The sequence below is a fragment of the Salvia miltiorrhiza genome, chromosome 6 (assembly GCF_028751815.1).
Source record: "Salvia miltiorrhiza cultivar Shanhuang (shh) chromosome 6, IMPLAD_Smil_shh, whole genome shotgun sequence".
Classification (NCBI taxonomy): Eukaryota; Viridiplantae; Streptophyta; class Magnoliopsida; order Lamiales; family Lamiaceae; genus Salvia; species Salvia miltiorrhiza.
Window position 1 is genome coordinate 96,864 of NC_080392.1, and position 20,553 is coordinate 117,416.

At 37.1% G+C, this 20,553-nt stretch overlaps 1 protein-coding gene across 50 annotated transcripts; it reads right to left on the reverse strand.

Moving 5' to 3' along the window:
• Positions 1-2,477: 2,477 nt before the first annotated feature.
• LOC130988946 (uncharacterized) lies at positions 2,478-7,001 on the reverse strand. 50 transcript variants are annotated; one of them, XR_009090323.1, is made up of 9 exons: positions 5,815-6,980; positions 5,429-5,494; positions 4,881-4,951; positions 4,222-4,442; positions 3,811-3,917; positions 3,524-3,705; positions 3,371-3,445; positions 3,157-3,264; positions 2,478-2,806 (listed from the first exon to the last, which is right to left on the reverse strand). XR_009090323.1 is itself a non-coding variant. In XM_057912936.1 (7 exons), the coding sequence occupies exons 1-5, from the start codon at positions 5,688-5,690 to the stop codon at positions 4,437-4,439; spliced, it is 351 nt and encodes a 116-aa protein (XP_057768919.1). In that variant the 5' UTR covers positions 5,691-7,001; the 3' UTR covers positions 2,478-2,806; positions 3,811-3,917; positions 4,222-4,436. The 50 variants fall into 50 exon arrangements, 3 of the variants coding, with proteins under 3 accessions (XP_057768919.1, XP_057768921.1, XP_057768922.1); XR_009090316.1 differs by having other exon boundaries at positions 3,524-3,627; positions 4,881-4,956; positions 5,580-6,980; XR_009090314.1 differs by having other exon boundaries at positions 4,881-4,956; positions 5,580-6,980.
• Positions 7,002-20,553: the final 13,552 nt, after the last annotated feature.

The window sequence follows — 20,553 nt, forward strand, 5'->3', positions numbered from 1 at the left end:
TTTGACATGAATCCGACCCATAACGAATGAGTTATGGCCAAAACAATGGACGTCTACCGGGAAACGGAGCCAAATGGAGGCCACTTGGATTCTGTTGTCTTGGCCCCGTTTCTTGCGAAATAATGTTTCGGCCTTATCTCCCTCGTTACTTATCGGATTGCGGCGATTCCCTAGACCCTAGACCCTAGACCCTAAACCCTAAACCCTAAACCCTAGTAATAAGGTTTCTAACGTAAAAAGAATCGCGTCAATCGGACGTATAACGAAGAAGATATGACCAAAATCGTAAACTCTTAAATTTTGATTATTTCAAAAATTAAATTCGACTAGCCAGGATTGTAGCCCTTGTAATAAGGTTTCTAACGCAAAAAGAATCGCATCAATCGGACATATAACGAAGAAGATATGACGAAAATAGTAAATCAATACTAAAAACCCTAGAAACCCTAAACCCAAGGGCCCAATAATCATGCAATTCAGACGTGTAACGAGGGAGATATTGGCAAAACGGTCCGTTGGAGGACGGCGCTACGTCCCCTCGACATCCACGACCACAAGCGACTGGACATCATATGACTCATGTTCCACGACATCAGTCAAGTCTCCATCAGTTTGGAATGACTCGAGTATCTCAAGGAAGATACTTCGTCGAGTAAAAAAGACCTCAACAACTAATGAGACAGAACTCCTACAAGAGTGAGGCCTTCAAAAGGAAAGCTCAACAGAAGAATGCTCATGCTCTTGGGCCCTTAGTTATCTTTCATGATAGGGAACATGTGGTAAAATTCTCTCGCCGAACCGCTTCCGTGCCAAAATCAAGATTTCGGCTCCTCGAACCACTTAATATGGTTAAAATGACCTTGGCGAACCACTCGTCCAAAAATCGACCGACACGGATTTCAATTCTGATCATACTCCCACGTAGCCACCCTAAAAATATTCCCAATGGTCATTGAACGGACCAAATCCGACAAGGATAGGTTGGGAAACGGAGGGGACGCAGCGTCATCCTCCGACGGACCGTTTTGCTAATATCTCCCTCGTTACACGTCTTAATTGCATGATTCTTGGGCCCTTGGTTATCTTTCATGGTGGGGAACATGTGGTGAAATTCCCTCGCCGAACCGCTTCCGTGCCAAAATCGAGATTTCGGCTCCCCGAGCCACTTAATATAGCTAAAATGGCCTTGGCGAACCACTCGTCCAAAAATCGACCAACAAGGATTTCAGTTCTGATCATGCTCCCACGTAGCCACCCTAAAAATATTCCCAACGCTCATTGAACGGACCAAATCCGACAAGGATAGGTTGGGAAACGGAGGGGACGTAGCGTCATCCTCCGACAGACTGTTTTGCCAATATCTCCCTCGTTACATGTCTGAATTGCATGATTCTTGTGCCCTTGGTTATCTTTCATGATGGGGAACATGTGGTGAAATTCCCTCGCCGAACCGCTTCCGTGCCAAAATCGAGATTTTGGCTCCCCGTGCCACTTAATATAGCTAAAATGGCCTTGGCGAACCACTCGTCCAAAAATCGACCGACACGGATTTCAATTCTGATCATACTCCCACGTAGCCACCCTAAAAATATTCCCAACGGTCATTGAACGGACCAAATCCGACAAGGATAGGTTGGGAAACGGAGGGGACGCAGCGTCATCCTCCGACGGACCGTTTTGCTAATATCTCCTTCGTTACACGTCTTAATTGCATGATTCTTGGGCCCTTGGTTATCTTTCATGGTGGGGAACATGTGGTGAAATTCCCTCGCCGAACCGCTTCCGTGCCAAAATCGAGATTTCGGCTCCCCGAGCCACTTAATATAGCTAAAATGGCCTTGGCGAACCACTCGTCCAAAAATCGACCGACAAGGATTTCAGTTCTGATCATGCTCCCACGTAGCCACCCTAAAAATATTCCCAACGGTCATTGAACGGACCAAATCCGACAAGGATAGGTTGGGAAACGGAGGGGACGTAGCGTCATCCTCCGACAGACTGTTTTGCCAATATCTCCCTCGTTACATGTCTGAATTGCATGACTCTTGTGCCCTTGGTTATCTTTCATGATGGGGAAGATGTGGTGAAATTCCCTCGCCGAACCGCTTCCGTGCCAAAATCGAGATTTTGGCTCCACGTGCCACTTAATATAGCTAACCGGTCTGGAACGGTCTGGTCGAACCGGTCTGGAACGGTCTGGTCGAACCGGGTTCGGTCTAGCTGAATCGGCGGTCCGACCAGCCGGTTTAATTGAACCAGACCGGCTCGTAGGTAGTCCGGGTCAATCTGAACCGGCCGGTCTAATTTTACTGAGCCGGACCGGTTTTTAAAGCCAAATCGGTATTTTTTTTAAAAAAATTCTCAAAATAAAAATATTTTCTTTTAAAATCTTATTTTAATCATAACTTCTTCATTACTCCTCCAATTGCAACAATTCTTGCACCCTTGAAAACCTTATTTAAAATCCTACAACTTGGTACGGTCAAAATCAAATTTACTCCACATTGAAAAAAATCTGAAAAACCTATTTAGACACCTCCCGGTCTGCCCCCCAAAACATAAGAAACAAATGCCACCAGGCAGGCATCTCCGTAAATAAAAAATAACATGGTTTCCTCAAAAAACAAAAACAAATTACATTGCATTTCTTCCTGTACTAAAAAAAACATGGTATTTCTTCCCCGGTTAATTACATCACTGAAAAACTCTGAATTGATGATGTGATGGTGCTGGAAATGAGATTATTAGGATCCCTATCTTTTGCCTTTTCATGTTCTTCTGCCTTTTTATGTTCCTTTTTAAGCATCTGCAATCAGTTTCCAAAATGTTAAATATCAAGAGAATGACGAAAACACAAAAAACAGCTGTGTTATAATATATCAGTTACACAGACCTACAACATTAAACATGGAGGAATAGTGAACCAAACAGACTATTTTATACAAGCTAAGCAGTAAACAAATTGAGCATAGAAACACCAAAATAAATGAAAACAAAAAACCAAAAAGCAAATGGTCACTGTTCAAAATCCAGACACTTAATTTGATGTGTTAGTATTGGACTATATTCACTCTGTATATTAAAGACATGATATAATAAGAAAATAAACACCAAATGCAGACTAAACAAAATTTACAATCTTTATACAGGCTTTACCTTTACCTGCAGGTGGTCTCCTACGTTAGCAGCAGTTTGGCCAACACTATATATACGTGAATCCAACCTTGCAAAACTATCAAACAAGCCATCAACACATTTTTCCAGCTGCCTGTAAATATGGAAAAAGAAACAGCAACAGTTAGCAACATGCTGGATGCCCTCGCGCCTTCATATAAATAGAATAATAATCTATTAAACCAAGCTAACTAACCTCAGAAAGCGTCTTCCGATGCTTAGAGTCTTGAGCAGAAATTTCAGTTTTATCATTCTAGAGTTTCTGATCAATCTGAGAACAAACATCAATATTAGGGAGATCATCTAGTGAATAGCAGAACACTGAAAGGTAATTAGTTGAAAGATTCACCTGTTTCCTAAGACTAACACAACTGCATACATGAATTCTTAAACAAAGATAATAGAAAATCAACTTCAGGAAAAACAGATTCCATGGCACTTGGGCTTCTTTTGCTGCATTCAAATGACCATTGGCCATAGCAACAGCTCGTTAACCAAGTTTCCAAATAGTGCATCGAATCAGAAGTCCACCTAATGTAATATATACATCAAATAGTAATTACTGGTAAAATCCCATCAGATATCCAAACAGACACACACCCACTCTCTGCGTTAAACACATGTTTAAATCGTCACCTTAAAGTCATCAATGACTAGAACAAGCACATAGGGGTCAGTTGATGGAGATTTGGAAAACCTCCCAGTCCTTGTCCCATTGTTAGTCTCTTTCAACTGAGCCATATCTACACATCAGAAGCATGATAAGGACACCAATGTCAATTAGCCTAACCTAAACAAATGGGAACGAAAAACACTGTGAGGTACATTTTTTCCGTTTCAACCATCAATAACCACATATTGTAAGCAAAATGTAAACAAATTCACGAAGTAACCACAATCACATAAATTGAACCAGCAGAATCCACATTCCACACTGAATCGCAAATTAGGTTCCAAGTGTGGCAGAAAATGACTGATCAATAAAAAAGGATCAATAAAACCAAAAACTAGGAAAGAAAAACCACAAAATCGATATCCAAAGCTTACCTCGAGTCTTCCGATATCCAACAAGGCGGAGTTTCACAGCAAAGAACTTGGGACGTTGTTCTAGAGAGAGTGGCTTTGATTCGTGTAAGTAGTGTAATTCGTGCAATTCGCAGAATGTGATTTGTGTAGTGCCCCCGACTGCCTACTTTGACAATTAACCCTCCACGAGTTTGAATCGAACGTGTGTTGCAAGTGTGGATAGCAAAAGATTAATATTACACCTGAGTCAAGAGAAAAGTCAGCAAAAGGTTAAATCCGAGTCGAAGAAAAAAAAATTGAAGCTATAAGACATGTAGAAACAGTTGATAAGCAACTAACTTCATACTTCATTCAGCAAATTTCACCAAATAAATGAAAGCACTAGTACATTCTCGTGTTGCATGTAGTGCATGTATGCATGAGTGTCAACATATATAAAATCGTGAGCTAAATTAGATTTTAATATTAAAGAACACAATAGTTCAGCCTTGCCTTGTCGGTATGGTTCTCCAAAGTCAGATTAAAAGTTTCAGTTGCCACATCCCAAATCTTAACTAATTTGTCCGCACTTGCACTAGCAAGAGTGTTCCTGAACAAGCCCATAACGTAATAAAACAAACCATCACATTTCGGTTTCTCTGGAGCATGAAACATAAAACATCATAACACTTCGAACATACCTAAACTCCTTGTTCCAGGCAAGTCCAAGAACTGAATCTATGTGGCTGCCATCCTTGTATTTAATATATTTCTAATCTAAAACAAAAAAGAAAGAGCGAGTTAAAAGTAGAATACGTACATTGGCATTCTTTGAGACTCTAATTTAGATATAGGAACTAGTTAAATATAACACATTATCAGGCTACTAGACAAAGTAATCATCAATGTGCCACTCGGTTTACTTTTTCAAGTTAAACAAGAGATGCTCCTACCCAACCATAGAAAATGACAACTTGAGCCCAGGACTATTCATTTCTATGATAAGCTAAGTAAGTATTACAGGACTTAGAATGCCATTAGAGGAGCACCAACATCATTGAGACCACATTAATGTGATGGAACAAAAACTGGAGTTTCATTACTGCATACAACATTCAGTAGCCGATAAAAAGTAAACCCTTTTAGGTGACAGGAACATGCTATATATAATAAATAGGAGGTGAATGTCAAGATTAAATACTTAACACTTATCAGTTTCAGTTTTGAGATGCAATTAAAAAAGACCAACCTTCTTCCCCTTTTTCTTCTTTTCAGCAACACCACCTAAGGTAGCAGATGCCTGGACTTCGTCCACCTAACAGAATCAAATTTGGAAGTTATTTTAATCAAAAAGCCATTAACCACATAAACAAGAACAAGAACAAATGGCAACAACATACAATATCAAGGTCCCATGTTCCATTGACCCAACAGCAATAAAGTTTCCTACAACAAGAAATATAACATGATGTCAGCACCACATCAATAAGGGTCCATTTTGTTACTTGCATAGTATATGTTGGAAGGGCCAAGCAGCTCAACGCCAGATATCAATACAAAAATGGGGCGAAGGGGCTCATTCAGTATCATATAAACAACTAGACATGAAGAAATATCAATCAAGGACTACCTCACCGACTACGAAGACCGATGTCTGGAAACTCGGCATCCTGACCCCCAACGCCAATGCCTGGGTCGAGTCCCTCGCCAGCGACAACATGAAATAAAAACAGTTACCCGTGACAAAATCTTCGCACATTTTCTGCCACTGTGGACAGCTCTCGCATATGCCCACTCCTGGGAAAGAAACACACCTTGAAATGGTAATAGAAACAATACCATGAATGGGGAGAATAAAAAAAAGCCACAAAGAGAACAGGTTGACTTGATAAGTCAGGAAATAATTATAAGTCGTAGTACCAATTAACTAAGATGGCTTGCTTAATTGAGAGAAATACAAAAGGATAAATATGAAGACAAGGTAAAATAGAGTACAAATGTGGGTTGATACAGATGCTCTTTGGAGGGTGAAGACAACTCAATTGCTCGTCCGGACAGGAGTAGTGGATTTATCGTCCTGTTAATCGATCCGGCTTGCTTCCTCCGATCAGATCTCTGGTTTGTTCCTTCAATCTTCAAAAAACACCCACGGCTCAACCATGGACGCCCCAAATCCATCAGCAACCTGCGTCCTCCTCCCATATCCTCCGCCTCCGCCCCTTCTGTTCCCCCAACAAGCGTCTGCCTCATTTCCCACCCGCCCGCTTTTCACCCGTCAATATGCACCGTCAATTCGCCTTCTCCAAATGAAACCCTCGGTGGCCAGCGAAAGAGAGGGGAAGGGAGAAGGCCGCCGAGAGGCGTCTCTCAAACCCTAGTGTCCTACCCTTCCTTTTACTTTAGCCCAAGTGTTCACCCAACAGGTCATAAGTTCTGCACTCTCAGCGGCCCAAGATTACTAACATTTAAATTTTCGGCCCAACACCCCAAACTCGTATCTTAACTCAGCCCATTTATTCTCTTCTCTTCAGTCGATTTTAAATTTAAATAAGAACAAAATTCAAATTAAATAGACAACTAATAATAATAACAATAAATTACGTGTAAATTATTTACATAATTATTTTTTAAAAAAAAAACTAAAAAATTCTCTCTCCTCAATCTTCTTTTTGGAATAAATATATTTTTTAATTCTTTTTTTAACTTTTTTTTGCCTTTTCATAATATTAATTTTTATTATTGCAAACTCTTATCTACTTTCTTTTTTCAATATTCACTCATATACAGTCAGTTAAAATTTAATTTTTATTACATTAATTAATAAATATGATAATTCAGATGGTATAAATTTTATATAAATACAGAAATATAAAAATATTTTCGGGGTGCAATAATCAATAAATTTTTATTATTGCAAACTCTTATATACTTTCTTTTTTGTGTTATTTTTTCTCTTTATTTATTTAAATTAATAACTATTATAAAAATTATAAGTTAATAAGTTAATAAACATTATAAATAAATTATGACCATGTCAATTTTAAAAATAAGGGTAGTGATTAATTACTTAGTATTTATTTTTTCAAAATATGTTGAAAATCATTGAATTTTAAATTAAAATCATGAAGATTATGTGTAAATTATTTACATAATTGTTCTTAAAAGTATTTTATAGCATATTATTATTTGAGCTAATATATAAAACTATCCACTTTCATATTATAAAATTAAAAGTTGTCCACTAAGATAAAAATAATAAAAAGTGGCCAGCCGTTGCAGAATGGTGTGGAGGCATGAAGTTGAAGTTGTTCCATGTTGATTTGAGTTTTCTGTGACGTTTTGTTGTTACTAAGTTGATGTTTGTATCAAATGATCGGCCATGTTTGAGATTTACTATACTTAGGTAGCGTTTTAGATGTAAATTTGGTAAGTACTTGCTTAATCAAATGCTATTTGCTAGTCAACATCTCAGATTTACTGTTGCTTAGTTCACAAGAACATATTTTCCCAGTCTGTGATGTTCTGGAAGAGGGAATATCAGGGTTCATTGAAAGTTGGTCTCAAGATGCATGTGTATGGAAAAGAGTCGCCACCACTAAAATTGGATAGTACGATGTATGGCCTTTTTTGAGTTGGAGTGTGATGTCAAACTATTTTGTGTTGTTTGTCAGGATCAATGTTTGTAATTAGTTCTTTTTTTATTTGTGGGATTTCCGTGTTTAAAAAAATATGATTAGTAGAATTGATGTGTGATGGTGAATTTCACCCGATCTAATTAATATTTCTCTTATTTCGCTATGTTCTTCTGATTTTCTCATTTAAATTTGATTTCACGACTAGATCTATGAATTTGCAACTTAATGTTCTTGAATTCACAACCAAATCTATAAATTCACAGCTTAATGTTTTTGAATTCACGACCACATCTATGAATTCACAACTTAATATTCTTGAATTCACAACCAAATCTATTAATTCACAACTAAAACTCGAATTCACAATCAAAATAAATTCTAGTTTTAGTTGTGAATTCAAACTTTAAAAACTCAAATTCACAACTACTTGAATTCACAACCAAAATGAATTCTGGTTTGTGAATTGAATTCTGGTTGTGAATTCACTAAAACTCGAATTCACAATCAAAATAAATTCTAGTTTTAGTTGTGAATTGAAACTTTAAAAACTCAAATTCAAAACTACTTGAATTCACAACCAAAATAAATTGTGGTTGTGAATTCACAACCAAAAAATTCTGGTTGTGAATTCGACTGGTTGTGAATTCACATTCAAAAAAATTTGGCTATGAATTAAATTTTGGTTGTAAATTCACAATCAAAAAATTCTTGTTGTGAATTCGACTGTGTAGGGTTTAGGGTTTAGGTTAGGTTTTAGGGTTTAGGGTTTAGGGTTAAGGGTTTAGAGAGGGTTTAGGGTTTAGAGTGGATTTAGGATTTAGGGTTTAGGTTTTAGGGTTTAGAATGGGTTTACGGTAAGGGTTTAGGTTTTAGGGTTTATGGTTTAGAGTGGATTTATGGTTTAGGATTTAGAGTGGGCTTAGGCTTGTGAATTCACAATCAAAAAAATCTTGTTGTGAGTTCGACTGTTTAAGGTTCAGGGTTCAGGGTTTATGGTTTAGAGTGAGTTTAGGGTTTAGGGTTTAGATAGGGTTTAGGGTTTCGAATGGATTTAGGATTTAGGTTTTAGGGTTTAGGGTTTAGGGTTTAGAGTGGGTTTACGGTTTAGGGTTTAGACTTTAAGGTTTAGGGTTTAGAGTGGATTTCGGGTTTAGGATTTAGAGTGGGCTTAGGCTTGTGAATTCACAATCAAAAAATTATTGTTGTGAGTTCGACTGTTTAAGGTTCAGGGCTTATGGTTTAGAGTGAGTTTAGGGTTCAGGGTTTAGGGTTTAGAGTGGATTTAGGATTTAGGTTTTAGGTTTTAGGGTTTAGTATGGGTTTACGGTTTAGGTTTTAGGGTTTAGAGTGGATTTAGGGTTTAGGATTTATAGTGGGCTTAGGCTTGTGAATTCACAATCAAAAAATTCTTGTTGTGAGTTCGACTGTTTAAGATTCAGGGTTTAGGGTTTATGGTTTAGAGTGAGTTTAGGGTTTAGGGTTTAGATAGGGTTTAGGGTTTACGGTTGTGAATTAAATTTTCGTTGTGAATTCGACTGATTTTGAATTCACAACCAAAAAATTCTTATTGTGAATTAAATTTACGTTGTGAATTCACAACCAAAAAAATCTGGTTGTGAATTAAATTTTGATTGTGAATTCGACTGGTTGTGAATTCACAAACAAAAAATTCTGGTTGTGAGTTCGACTGTTTAAGGTTCAGGGTTTAGGGCTTATGGTTTAGAGTGAGTTTAGGGTTTAGGGTTTAGGGTTTAGGGTTTATGGTTGTGAATTAAATTTTCGTTGTGAATTCGACTGGTTTTGAATTCACAACCAAAAAATTCTTATTGGGAATTAAATTTTGGTTGTGAATTCACAACCAAAAAAATCTGGTTGTGAATTAAATTTTGATTGTGAATTCACAAACAAAAAATTCTAGTTGTGAATTCGATTGGTTGTGAATTCACACTGGTTGTGAATTGTGAATTCACAACCAAAAACTTTTGGTTGTGAATTGCGGGATTTTTTAAAGGGGTGATGCAAAGTGGACATTTTTTTAATTTTTAATGTGAAGGGTATTTTGGTAACAGTGGACATTTTTTATGTTTTTTATTTTAGTGGACATTTTTTATTTTTACTATATGAAAGTGGACATTTTACAAATCCACTCTTATTATTTTTTGTTTTAATTTTAATATATATATAGAGCAAATATATAAAAGTGTCCACTTTGATATTGTAAAATTAAATTTTAGCCTATGAAATTAAAAAATTAAAAAATGGCCAGTTTTTTAGTGTAAAGACAAAATTGCCCCTGGCCTCAAAAATTGAAAAATACGCAGCACGCTGCTGCCAAAATTTCCAAATCTCATCTTCAAACCTTCAACCAAAACCTTCAAATCTTCAAGTTGGAATCTTTACGTCTCCTCCAGTGGTGTCTGGCGCTCCGTCAGCCGTAAGTTTCGCCGTCGTCAGACTGTGTGTGGCCGTGAGCTGCGTCGTCGTCAGATTCTATTTTGAAGGTTCAATCTTTAACTTTCGTCGATCTTCAACTGTTAATGTTCGAGTATTCTATTTTTTCGATGTTTCTTATTTATTTTTGTTATTATCCGGCGTTGAAAGTCGACGTTTTTACCATCGCTGCCGTGGCTTGCAGATTTATGAAAAAATTTGATTTTTATTTTCGTTTTCATGCCTATTTCGTCGATCTTGTTTTCATGATATAGATTCGGTGTTAGATTTATCTTATAGTAACGTAATCGTTATCGTCTATACGTTTCTGCATTTAGAGTTAAGATTTTGTAATGTATTCTTTATTAATGTTCTTTAACTCACGTCGAGGTTGATGAATTCACAACTAGCTGTATGAATTCACGACTGTCTTATTTTTTTGTTGGAAGTATATAAATTCACAACTAGTGCTTGTTGTGAATTCACGACTAGGGCTGGTTGTGAATTCCGCACTGGGGTTGGTTGTGAATCCAGTACTAAGGCTGGTTTCGTAATAATTTTGCTTGTGAATTGAAACTTTAAAGAAATGATTCATAACTACTTTTGTATTCATGACTCTCTTATTTTTTTGTTGGAAGTATATGAATTCACAACTAGTGTTTAGGGTTTAGGGGCTTGTGAATTCACAACCAATTGTATGTATTTAATTTTGAATATACTGTTTAAGTTCAGTTGTGAATTCACAATCGTAATAATTCACAACTAGGGTTTAGGGTTTCAGTTCAGTTCAGTTGTAATTTACTGTTTTAGTTCTGTTGTGAATTCTCAATCGTAATAATTCACAACTAAGGTTTAGGTTTAGGGTTTAGTGTTTCAGTTCAGTTCAGTTGTGAATTTACTGTTTCAGTTCAGTTGTGAATTCACAATCGTAATAATTCACAACTAGGGTTTAGTGTTTCAGTTCAGTTCAGTTGTGAATTTAATGTTTCAGTTCAGTTATGAATTCACAATCGTAAGAATTCACAACTAGGGTTTGGTGTTTCAGTTCAGTTCAGTTGTGAATTTACTGTTTCAGTTCTGTTGTGAATTCCCAACTAGGGTTTAGTGTTTCAGTTCAGTTCAGTTGTGAATTTACTGTTTCAGTTCAGTTATGAATTCAAAATCGTAAGAATTCACAACTAGGGTTTAAGTTTAGGATTTAGTGTTTCAGTTCAGTTCAGTTCAGTTGTGAATTCACAACTAGGGTTTAGGTTTAAGGTTTAGGGTTTATGGTTTAAGCTTTAGGGTTTAGAGTTTAGGGCTTTAGTTCAGTTGTGAATTTACTGTTTCAGTTCAGTTGTGAATTCTCAAATTCACAACTAGGGTTTAGGTTTAGGGTTTAGTGTTTAAATTCGGTTCAGTTGTGAATTCACAATCGTAATAATTCACAACTAGGATTTAGTGTTTTTGTTCAGTTCAGTTGTGAATTTACTGTTTCAGTTCAGTTGTGATTTCACAATCGTAAGAATTCACAACTAGGGTTTAAGTTTAGGGTTTAATGTTTCAGTTGTGAATTTACTGTTTCAGTTCAGTTGTGAATTCACAATCGTAATAATTCACAACTAGGGTTTGGGGTTTGGGGTTTAGGGTTTAGGGTTTAGGTTTAAGTTTAGTTCAATTGTGAATTTACCGTTTAGTTCGGTTGTGAATTCTCAATTGTAATAATTCACAACTAGGGTTTAGGTTTAGGGTTTAGTGTTTCAGTTCAATTCAGTTGTGAATTTACTGTTTCAGTTCAGTTGTGAATTCACAATCGTCATAATTCACAACTAAGGTTTAGTGTTTCAGTTTAGTTCAGTTGTGAATTTACTGTTTCAGTTCAGTTGTGAATTCACAATCGTCATAATTCACAACTAAGGTTTAGTGTTTCAGTTCAGTTCAGTTGTGAATTCACAATCGTAATAATTCAATACTAGGGTTCAGTGTTTCAGTTCAGTTCAGTTGTGAATGTACTGTTTCAGTTCAGTTGTGAATTCACAATCGTAAGAATTCACAACTAGGGTTTGGGTTTAGGGTTTAATATTTCAATTCAGTTGTGAATTTACTGTTTCAGTTCAATTGTGAATTCACAATCGTAATAATTCACAAGTCGGGTTTAGTATTTCAGTTCAGTTCAATTGTGAATTTACTATTTCAGTTGAGTTGTGAATTCACAATCGTAATAATTCACAACTAGGGTTTAGTGTTTCAGTTCAGTTCATTTCAGTTCAGATGTGAATTTACTGTTTCAGTTCAGTTGTGAATGCACAATCGTAAGAATTCACAATTAGGGTTTAGGTTTAGGGTTTAGGTTTAGGGTTTAGGGTTTAGTGTTTAGTGTTTATAGATGAGTCACAACTATTTCAGTTCAGTTGTGAATTCACAATCGTTACTTCACAACCAATTGTATATATTCAATTGTTAATTTACTGTTTCAGTTGTGATTTTGCTGTTTTGGTTGTTAATATTTCAATTTGAGGTTTTATATTTTATTTCATTAATGTATTATTAATTATATTATACTTTTTTTATAATGTATTCTTTATGAATGTTCTTCAATTCACGTCTAGGTTGATGAATTCACGACTAGCTGTATGAATTCACAACTGTTTTATTTTTTTGTTGGAAGTATATGAATTCACAACTAGTGCTTGTTGTGAATTCACGACTCGGGCTGGTTGTGAATTCCGCATTGGGGTTGGTTGTGAATCTAGTACTAGGGCTGGTTTCGTAATAATTTTGCTTGTGAATCGAAACTTTAAAGATATAATTCATAACTACTTTTGTATTCATGACTCTCTTTTCTTTTTGTTTGAAGTATATAAATTCACAACTAGTGTTTAGGGTTTAGGGGCTTGTGAATTCACAACCAATTGTATGTATTTAATTTTGAATATACTGTTTAAGTTCAGTTGTGAATTCACAATCGTAATAATTCACAAATAGGGTTTAGGGTTTCAGTTCAGTTCAGTTGTGAATTCTCAATCGTAATAATTCACAACTAAGGTTTAGGTTTAGGGTTTAGTGTTTCAGTTCAGTTCAGTTGTGAATTTACTGTTCCAGTTCAGTTGTGAATTCACAATCGTAATAATTCACAACTAGGGTTTAGTGTTTCAGTTCAGTTCAGTTGTGAATTTACTGTTTCAGTTCAGTTATGAATTCACAATCGTAAGAATTCACAACTATATAGGGTTTAGTGTTTCAGTTCAGTTCAATTGTGAATTTACTGTTTCAGTTCAGTTGTGAATTCACAATCGTTATAATTCACAACTAGGGTTTAGTGTTTCAGTTCAGTTCAGTTGTGAATTTACTGTTTCAGTTCAGTTGTGAATTTACTGTTTCAGTTTAGTTGTGAATTCACAATCGTAAGAATTCACAACTAGGGTTTAGGTTTAAGGTTTAGTGTTTCAGTTCAATTTAGTTGTGAATTTACTGTTTCAGTTCTGTTGTGAATTCACAATGGTAATAATTCACAACTAGGGTTTACTGTTTCAATTCAGTTCAGTTGTGAATTTATTGTTCCAATTCAGTTGTGAATTCACAACTAGGGTTTAGTGTTTCAGTTCAGTTCAGTTATGAATTTACTGTTTCAGTTCAGTTGTGAATTCACAATCGTAATAATTCACAACTAGGGTTTAGTGTTTCAGTTCGGTTCAGTTGTGAATTTACTGTTTCAGTTCAGTTGTGAATTCAGAATTGTAATCATTCACAACTAGGGTTTAGTGTTTCAGTTAAGTTCATTTCAGTTCAGTTGTGAATTTACTGTTTTAGTTCAGTTGTGAATTCACAATTAGGGTTTAGGTTTATGTTTAGGGTTTAGGGTTTAGGGTTTAATGTTTAGTGTTTATAGATGAGTCAAAGCTATTTCAGTTCAGTTGTGAATTCACAATCATAAATTCACAACCAATTGTATATATTCAATTGTTAATTTTTTTGTTTCAGTTGTGATTTTGTTGTTTTGATTGTTAATATTTCAATTTGAGGTTTTATATTTTATTTCATTAATGTATTATTAATTATATTTTACTTTTTTTGTTTTATAGATGAGTCAAGTTGGGATTATTATACATTATGGTGGTGAATTGGTGAATGACAACTATATTGGAGGACAAAGATGATTCCACTTTACTCTCCCTTCTGGATTACCGTATTCGAGTTTGATTAATAACATTCACTTGATAGTTCGAGCTGATATGAACTCGTTACGTTATCTGCTTAGTTCTGTTGTTACAACACCTGATGGAGATAAGATTATAATGAATGTTATGAATGATTTGGATTTGAAGTATGTTATTGACACTTCTGAAGTTCCCAACGTTTTTGTGACTGTTGCACCTATTTTGTTGCCTCCACCGGCTATTGGACATGATTTTGTTGGTGATAATTTGGATGAAAATTTGAATGCTCGTGATTTTGATGTTAATGATGTTGATAAGGTTTCTGATGACGAAGATATTCTTGATGATGAAGATGATAACTTACAGGATGATGTTCCCTCAAGAGTCAGAAGTCGACATATAGTTCCCTCTAAACCCTAAACCCTAAAACCTAAACCCTAAACCATAAACCCTAAACCCTAAAACCTAAACCTTAAATCCTAATTCCACTCTGTTGGGAACCTTGTTGAATATCCTAACCCTTATTTTGATGATACCAAAAATCATAGGACTTAACTGTAATAGACTAGAATTGTTTTTGAACTCAAGTGTTAGAGTTCGTTTCTAGTTTAGTGTGCGGTGTCGAAGACTGAAGACTGAAGACTGAAGAACGAAGGACTGAAGACTGCAGATCCCAACTGAAGTATCAGTTGAAGAATCAGTTGAAGACTCATTACTTAATGCGCGCAAAGGACTGATACTAAAGTCAAGTATCAGTTGAATATTCGTCCTCAGACTGATCTTCCAACGTTCAGAGGAAGCCACGTACTCACAAAAGTACAGCTGCATTAAATGCAGAGATCTCAGGATCTTATCTCTGCAGAGGTCATTCCTATCTGGTGGTTACTTTTCAGAGACATCACATCTCCTGTCCATCAAAGAGAGCCGTTTCCACCCAGACAAGGAACCTCGAAGATTGAAGCCTTAGCCCAAATTCGAATTGCTCTCCAACGGAAGAAATCTTGAGGATGATTTACGCCAACGGATCTATTCAAGAGTTCTCCTACAAATAGCGCTCGAGGATCACTTCAATCTTCACCGATTCAAAAACATAAGCTGAAGCTCTGCCGAAATTGCTACTCAGCCTTAAGCTTAAACTCCTCATAGCTTGAATCGAAGAAGAGAATTCCAAAGCCAAATCAGTCACTGCTGATTACATACATTTTCTTAGACCCTAGGCATATATCTGTTTACCCAGAAGCCAAAGGTCAAACTTGCTTCAAAGAACTTGTTATTTGTAAGTATAGTTGGCACTCGTTCAAACCTCCCCCCCATAAGAGTGTTTTGAGTGATTCGGAGGTCAGAAGGGTTTTTCTGACTCTGGGAAGTCTTAGCACGGGTTGTGTTAAGCAAGGAAAATCCTACGCGAGTGAAGCGCGGATACTGGAGAAGGGTTATCTTCAGTGTACGGTTGTGTGCACCCGGCAAGCACACGGTTCGGTTTGCAGTGCACCTGTTAAGCACTTGCGGAGTGGATTGTTGGTCTGATCAACCAACCGTGGATGTAGGAAAGGGTTTTTCCGAACCACGTAAAAGTCTCTGTGTTGTTTACAGCTTTCAGTTTTACATTCTTACTTGTGTTATTTCAATTGATAAAACTGAATACTGACTAACTGCAAAGAGAAACCTTAACCAACAACTTGCTCCACCGAGGCTATTTCGAAACTAAGTTTAATTTCTGTTGCGTATGATATCAGTCTGACTGATCTATCTTTCGATAGTCAGGAAGAGTGCTATCATCTCTGTTTTAGCAAACCCGACTGAAGCCCTTACTTGCATCAGTTAAGTTCCAGCAACTTAACTGATAACTCTTTACTGAAGAGCCTTCAGTATCAGTCGTCAACCCTGTTTGGTCAAAACTGATTTCAGTAAAATAGGAGTCTTTGTTTGCGTGTAAAGTTTCGTTTTGATCTCTGACTGAGATACCTCTGATTGAGGTCGGCAGATTAATTCAAAAATAACCTATAGGTGTATTCCCCCCCCCTCCATACACCTATTCGAGACCCTCAGGACCTAACAATTGGTATCAGAGCAGGTTGTTCGCAAGAACTACCTGTATCTGACTAGTTCTAATTGAACTAGATCCTTTTTCTTAAAGGTCTCGAAAAAAGTTCTCTTTTTCTTTTTGTGCTTGCTATCTGTTCTATCTGCTGTTATCTGTTCTCTCTTTTTCGATGGAGACTAACCACAGCAGATTATCTTCTCTACCTATGTTTAGTATTGAAAAATACGACATATGGAAGTTTCGGCTTGAAAGCTTCCTCACCGCCCAACATTGCCGAATGTGGGAAGTCATCACCAGCGGACCAATCACCATCACCGAAACTGTCAAAAGGGTTCCTGTTGATCCACAACAAGATCCTTACGATGAGGTCCAGCCCAAGCAAAAAGCAGACTTCACCACCGAAGAAATGAAACAAGATGAGCTAGACAACCTCGCCAAAAGCATCATCTCCGGCACCGTTCCAGACAAACATGTCATGAAGATCATCAAGTGCGGAACTGCAAAGGAGATGTGGGACATCATGGAAAGAATGTGCGTAGGTTCCGAGAAAATCAAGGAGAATAAGCTATCTATAGCTTGTCAGAAGTTCGACTCCTTCCACATGCTCAAGAATGAATCTATGGAAGAAATGGAACTCAGATTCAACCAAATCCTGAATGAAGTTCAATCCATTTCCAAAGACAAATACACTCAACGAGAAATCAACCTGAAGATTCTTCGAGCACTGCCACGTGGAGAATGACAAATCTACTCAGTCGCTCATCAGCATAAGCCAGGATTCAGTCAGCTCCCGACAAACAAGCTTTTCTTTGATCTCATGGCAAATGAGTTCGACCTTCTGAGAAATCTTGGAAACAAGAAGGCTGGAGGATCATACGAAGATGGTCCATCAACCTCAAGAGGAGTTGCACTGATGGCCTCAACAAGAGAATGCAAGAAGCAGATCAAGGAACCAATGAAACTCAACCCAGAGGACTTCTTCAGTCAATATGCATTGTTGACTGAAAGATTCAACAAGATGGAGTCCAAGTTTCGGAAGTACAGAAGGTTCCACAAGCAGCACTACAAAGGAAAGGAAAGAGAAAGCAACCCCAGACATTCCACAGATCGAAGCGGAGAAAGGAAGTCAGCCGCTTACGACATCAAAGACATGGAATGCTTTGGATGTAGAAAGAAAGGGCACTTTCGACATGAATGCCCTGATCTGACTCAAGCTGAGCGCAGAGAACTGAGAGCTAAGAAAGAACGCAGCTTTTCGAAGAAGAAAGCGATGGTTGCTGACGATGCTGATTCTTCCAAAGACACATCAGAATCATCCGATTTCGACAGTTCCAACTCAGACGATGAGAGCCGAGCCCTGATGGCCAATGAATCAGAAAGCGTAGCTGACAACAACTACGACAATGGAATGAATGGCTCAGAGGTAATCTCTCACTCGAAAACTCCTTATACTGATAACTTCTTGATGCTTTCAGGAGACCACTCAGAATCTGGAGATAGCTCATCCTATGAAACTGACGAGGCTGATCAGCTCATGACTAATCACTGTCAGTTGAGGAAAATGTTCGAAGATCTCCTCAAGCAGAATCAGAAATTGGACAAGGAGATCAATGATGAACGAGCTAAGAATCAGACAATCATCTACTTTCCGGATGAAACTTGTCTTGATCAGCTAATCATGGAGAACAGCCGACTGGAGGAAAAGCTCAGAAACTCCAACTCAGAATGTGAGAGAGCATCTCATGAGATCAAGAGGCTCAATCACAAGCTGGAAGAAACAGTCAAGAACTGCATGATGCAGTCACCCATGATGAGCAACTTTCCATCGAAAGGTCTTGTTAAAAGCATTGGAGGAAAGGTTGCAGCTGACAAAGGAAAGAAGATCATGATCATTTCAAAGGATGATCCTTCTGAAATCACAACATCAGAAGAATCAAGAGATCATGATAGGGATGAAGTTCGCAAGCGCAGACTGATGGCTAGATCAAATGTTCCACCTCCACGGAGCTATAGACGAGCAAAGGAGGCCCCCAACCAGATCAACCTACTGAGAAGACTGGAAAGCAGATTTCAGTCAAAGATCGGGGAAGGAACATCAGGAGTCAAAAAGAATCTTCCTCACCAATCCAGGGGGAAGAAAGGACACTTAGAAACTGACATCAGTTCAGTTTCAGAAGGAACAACATCCATGGAGGCCAAGCAATGCTGAGTCCAGCCGAACCAAGCGACATCCACGACAACAAGCATCTGGACATCAGTCGAGTCTCCACAAGTCTACAAAGACTCGAGTATCTCAAGGAAGATACTTCGCCGAGCAAAGAAGACCTCAACCACTCATCAGACAGAATTGCTACAAGAGTGAGGCCTTCAAAGGAATTTCTCAACAGAAGAATGCTCATGTGCCAACTGAAGCGCCAATCGGACAATCAACAAAGCGCAAGAGATCAGCCAGACCAATTCTGAAGCAGATATGGGTTCCAAAGGGAACTCGAACTAACATCGAAGGACCCAAAGCTTGATTGGGTGCCTGAAGCTACTCTTCCTTGCAGGTCAATGTCAGGAAACACAAAAAGAAGGAAGAGGCCAAAGCTTCAATCAGGACGTGGTATCTGGACAGTGGCTGCTCGAAGCACATGACGGGCTATAAAGAATATCTGTCTTAGTACGTTGAGAAAGCTGGATCCAAAGTTGCATTCGGAGACAACTCTATTGGAGAAACAAAAGGCTATGGTGGTGGAGGGTGAGGGAAGGCGAGGGGGCGGCGGTGGTGGTGATGGCAGAGGGTGGGGGAAGGGGAGGTGGCGGCGGTGGAGGTGGCAGGGAGCGGCGCCGGTGATCGGTTTGGGGTGGGGGGAAGGGGGAAAACGGAAAAGACGATTGGGGGGGTTTCCTTTTCTTTTTCTTTTTCTTTTTAATTTTCTTTCCACGTGTATTTTTTATTATAATTTCTTTAGATATTTTTTCCATATGTCACAAAAGTGCCACCATGTTAATTTCCGGCTGCCACCTCATCAATTCTGGCTGCCACAATGGCATTTCCGGCGCCGGTGTCAGTAAAAACCGGTCACCGGATAAATTCCAGACAAAAACTAAAGGTTAGGTATTTAAAAGAAGAAAAATAAAAAAAAATGTGCAAAAACCAATTCCGTGTAAACGTTAGGAATTTACAGGCAATTACCCCTTAATTTAATATGTACAGTATATTGATAGATATAGTGTGTTGATAACGCAGGAATAAATTTTTGAACCATTTGTATTAATCCATATCCCTCGATTTATATTTTCAGTAAGAAAAATGGGACGGGGAAATTGAACAGTCAGAGGTGGGACTTAATTATTTAAGGGATATTTAGTTTGAAGGATTAGTTTTGATAAATAAAATTAATATAAAATAATTACATTTATTATTCTTTTGATTACATTTTAGTTGACATTTAAATGGATCGAACATGAGAATAGACAATGGTTCTGAAATTTACTTTGTTTTTGTCTAGAAGTGGCATAGATTTTGCTCATTTCTTAGGCAAAATAATTTAATTTTCGATAAATTGATGTGCTTCCATTACTCAGTTATAAAAATAAAATAAGATGGTTGTGTTATATTTGAGAAAAGCCAATTGTTAACCTACCGGTTTAGCCTATCTATAAATAATTCTACTTGTAATCTGCCAATTGGTTATATACAAAATTTCTTGCCCAAATTTATGAAACATGTACTCAATTATCACCTAACTCATTCATGAAAAATTAGTTCCACATACATATAGTCATTATCTAATTTTGACTTGGAAATGGAACCCCACACCAATGACAAAGACTACTAACCGATAAAACTGAATCCTGCCCCATTTCGAGATTCCTTCATAGATAAGTATTGCCCATGCTATATTTTTATCTCTCTCGATTATTCTATTTTATTTTTGGATTCAAACTTATTTAATCTATAATCTATAATAATATATTAAGAAGGAAACTTTCGATTTCAATTTCAGAATTGAATGTAATTTTATCGTTATAATAAAATTGAAAATTTACTAATAAAATATGTTTATTTTTTTCTTTTATTTTTTAGTTTTTTAAATTATAAAATTCGACTAAGTATAAAATATTTAATGTTCATATTTTTTTG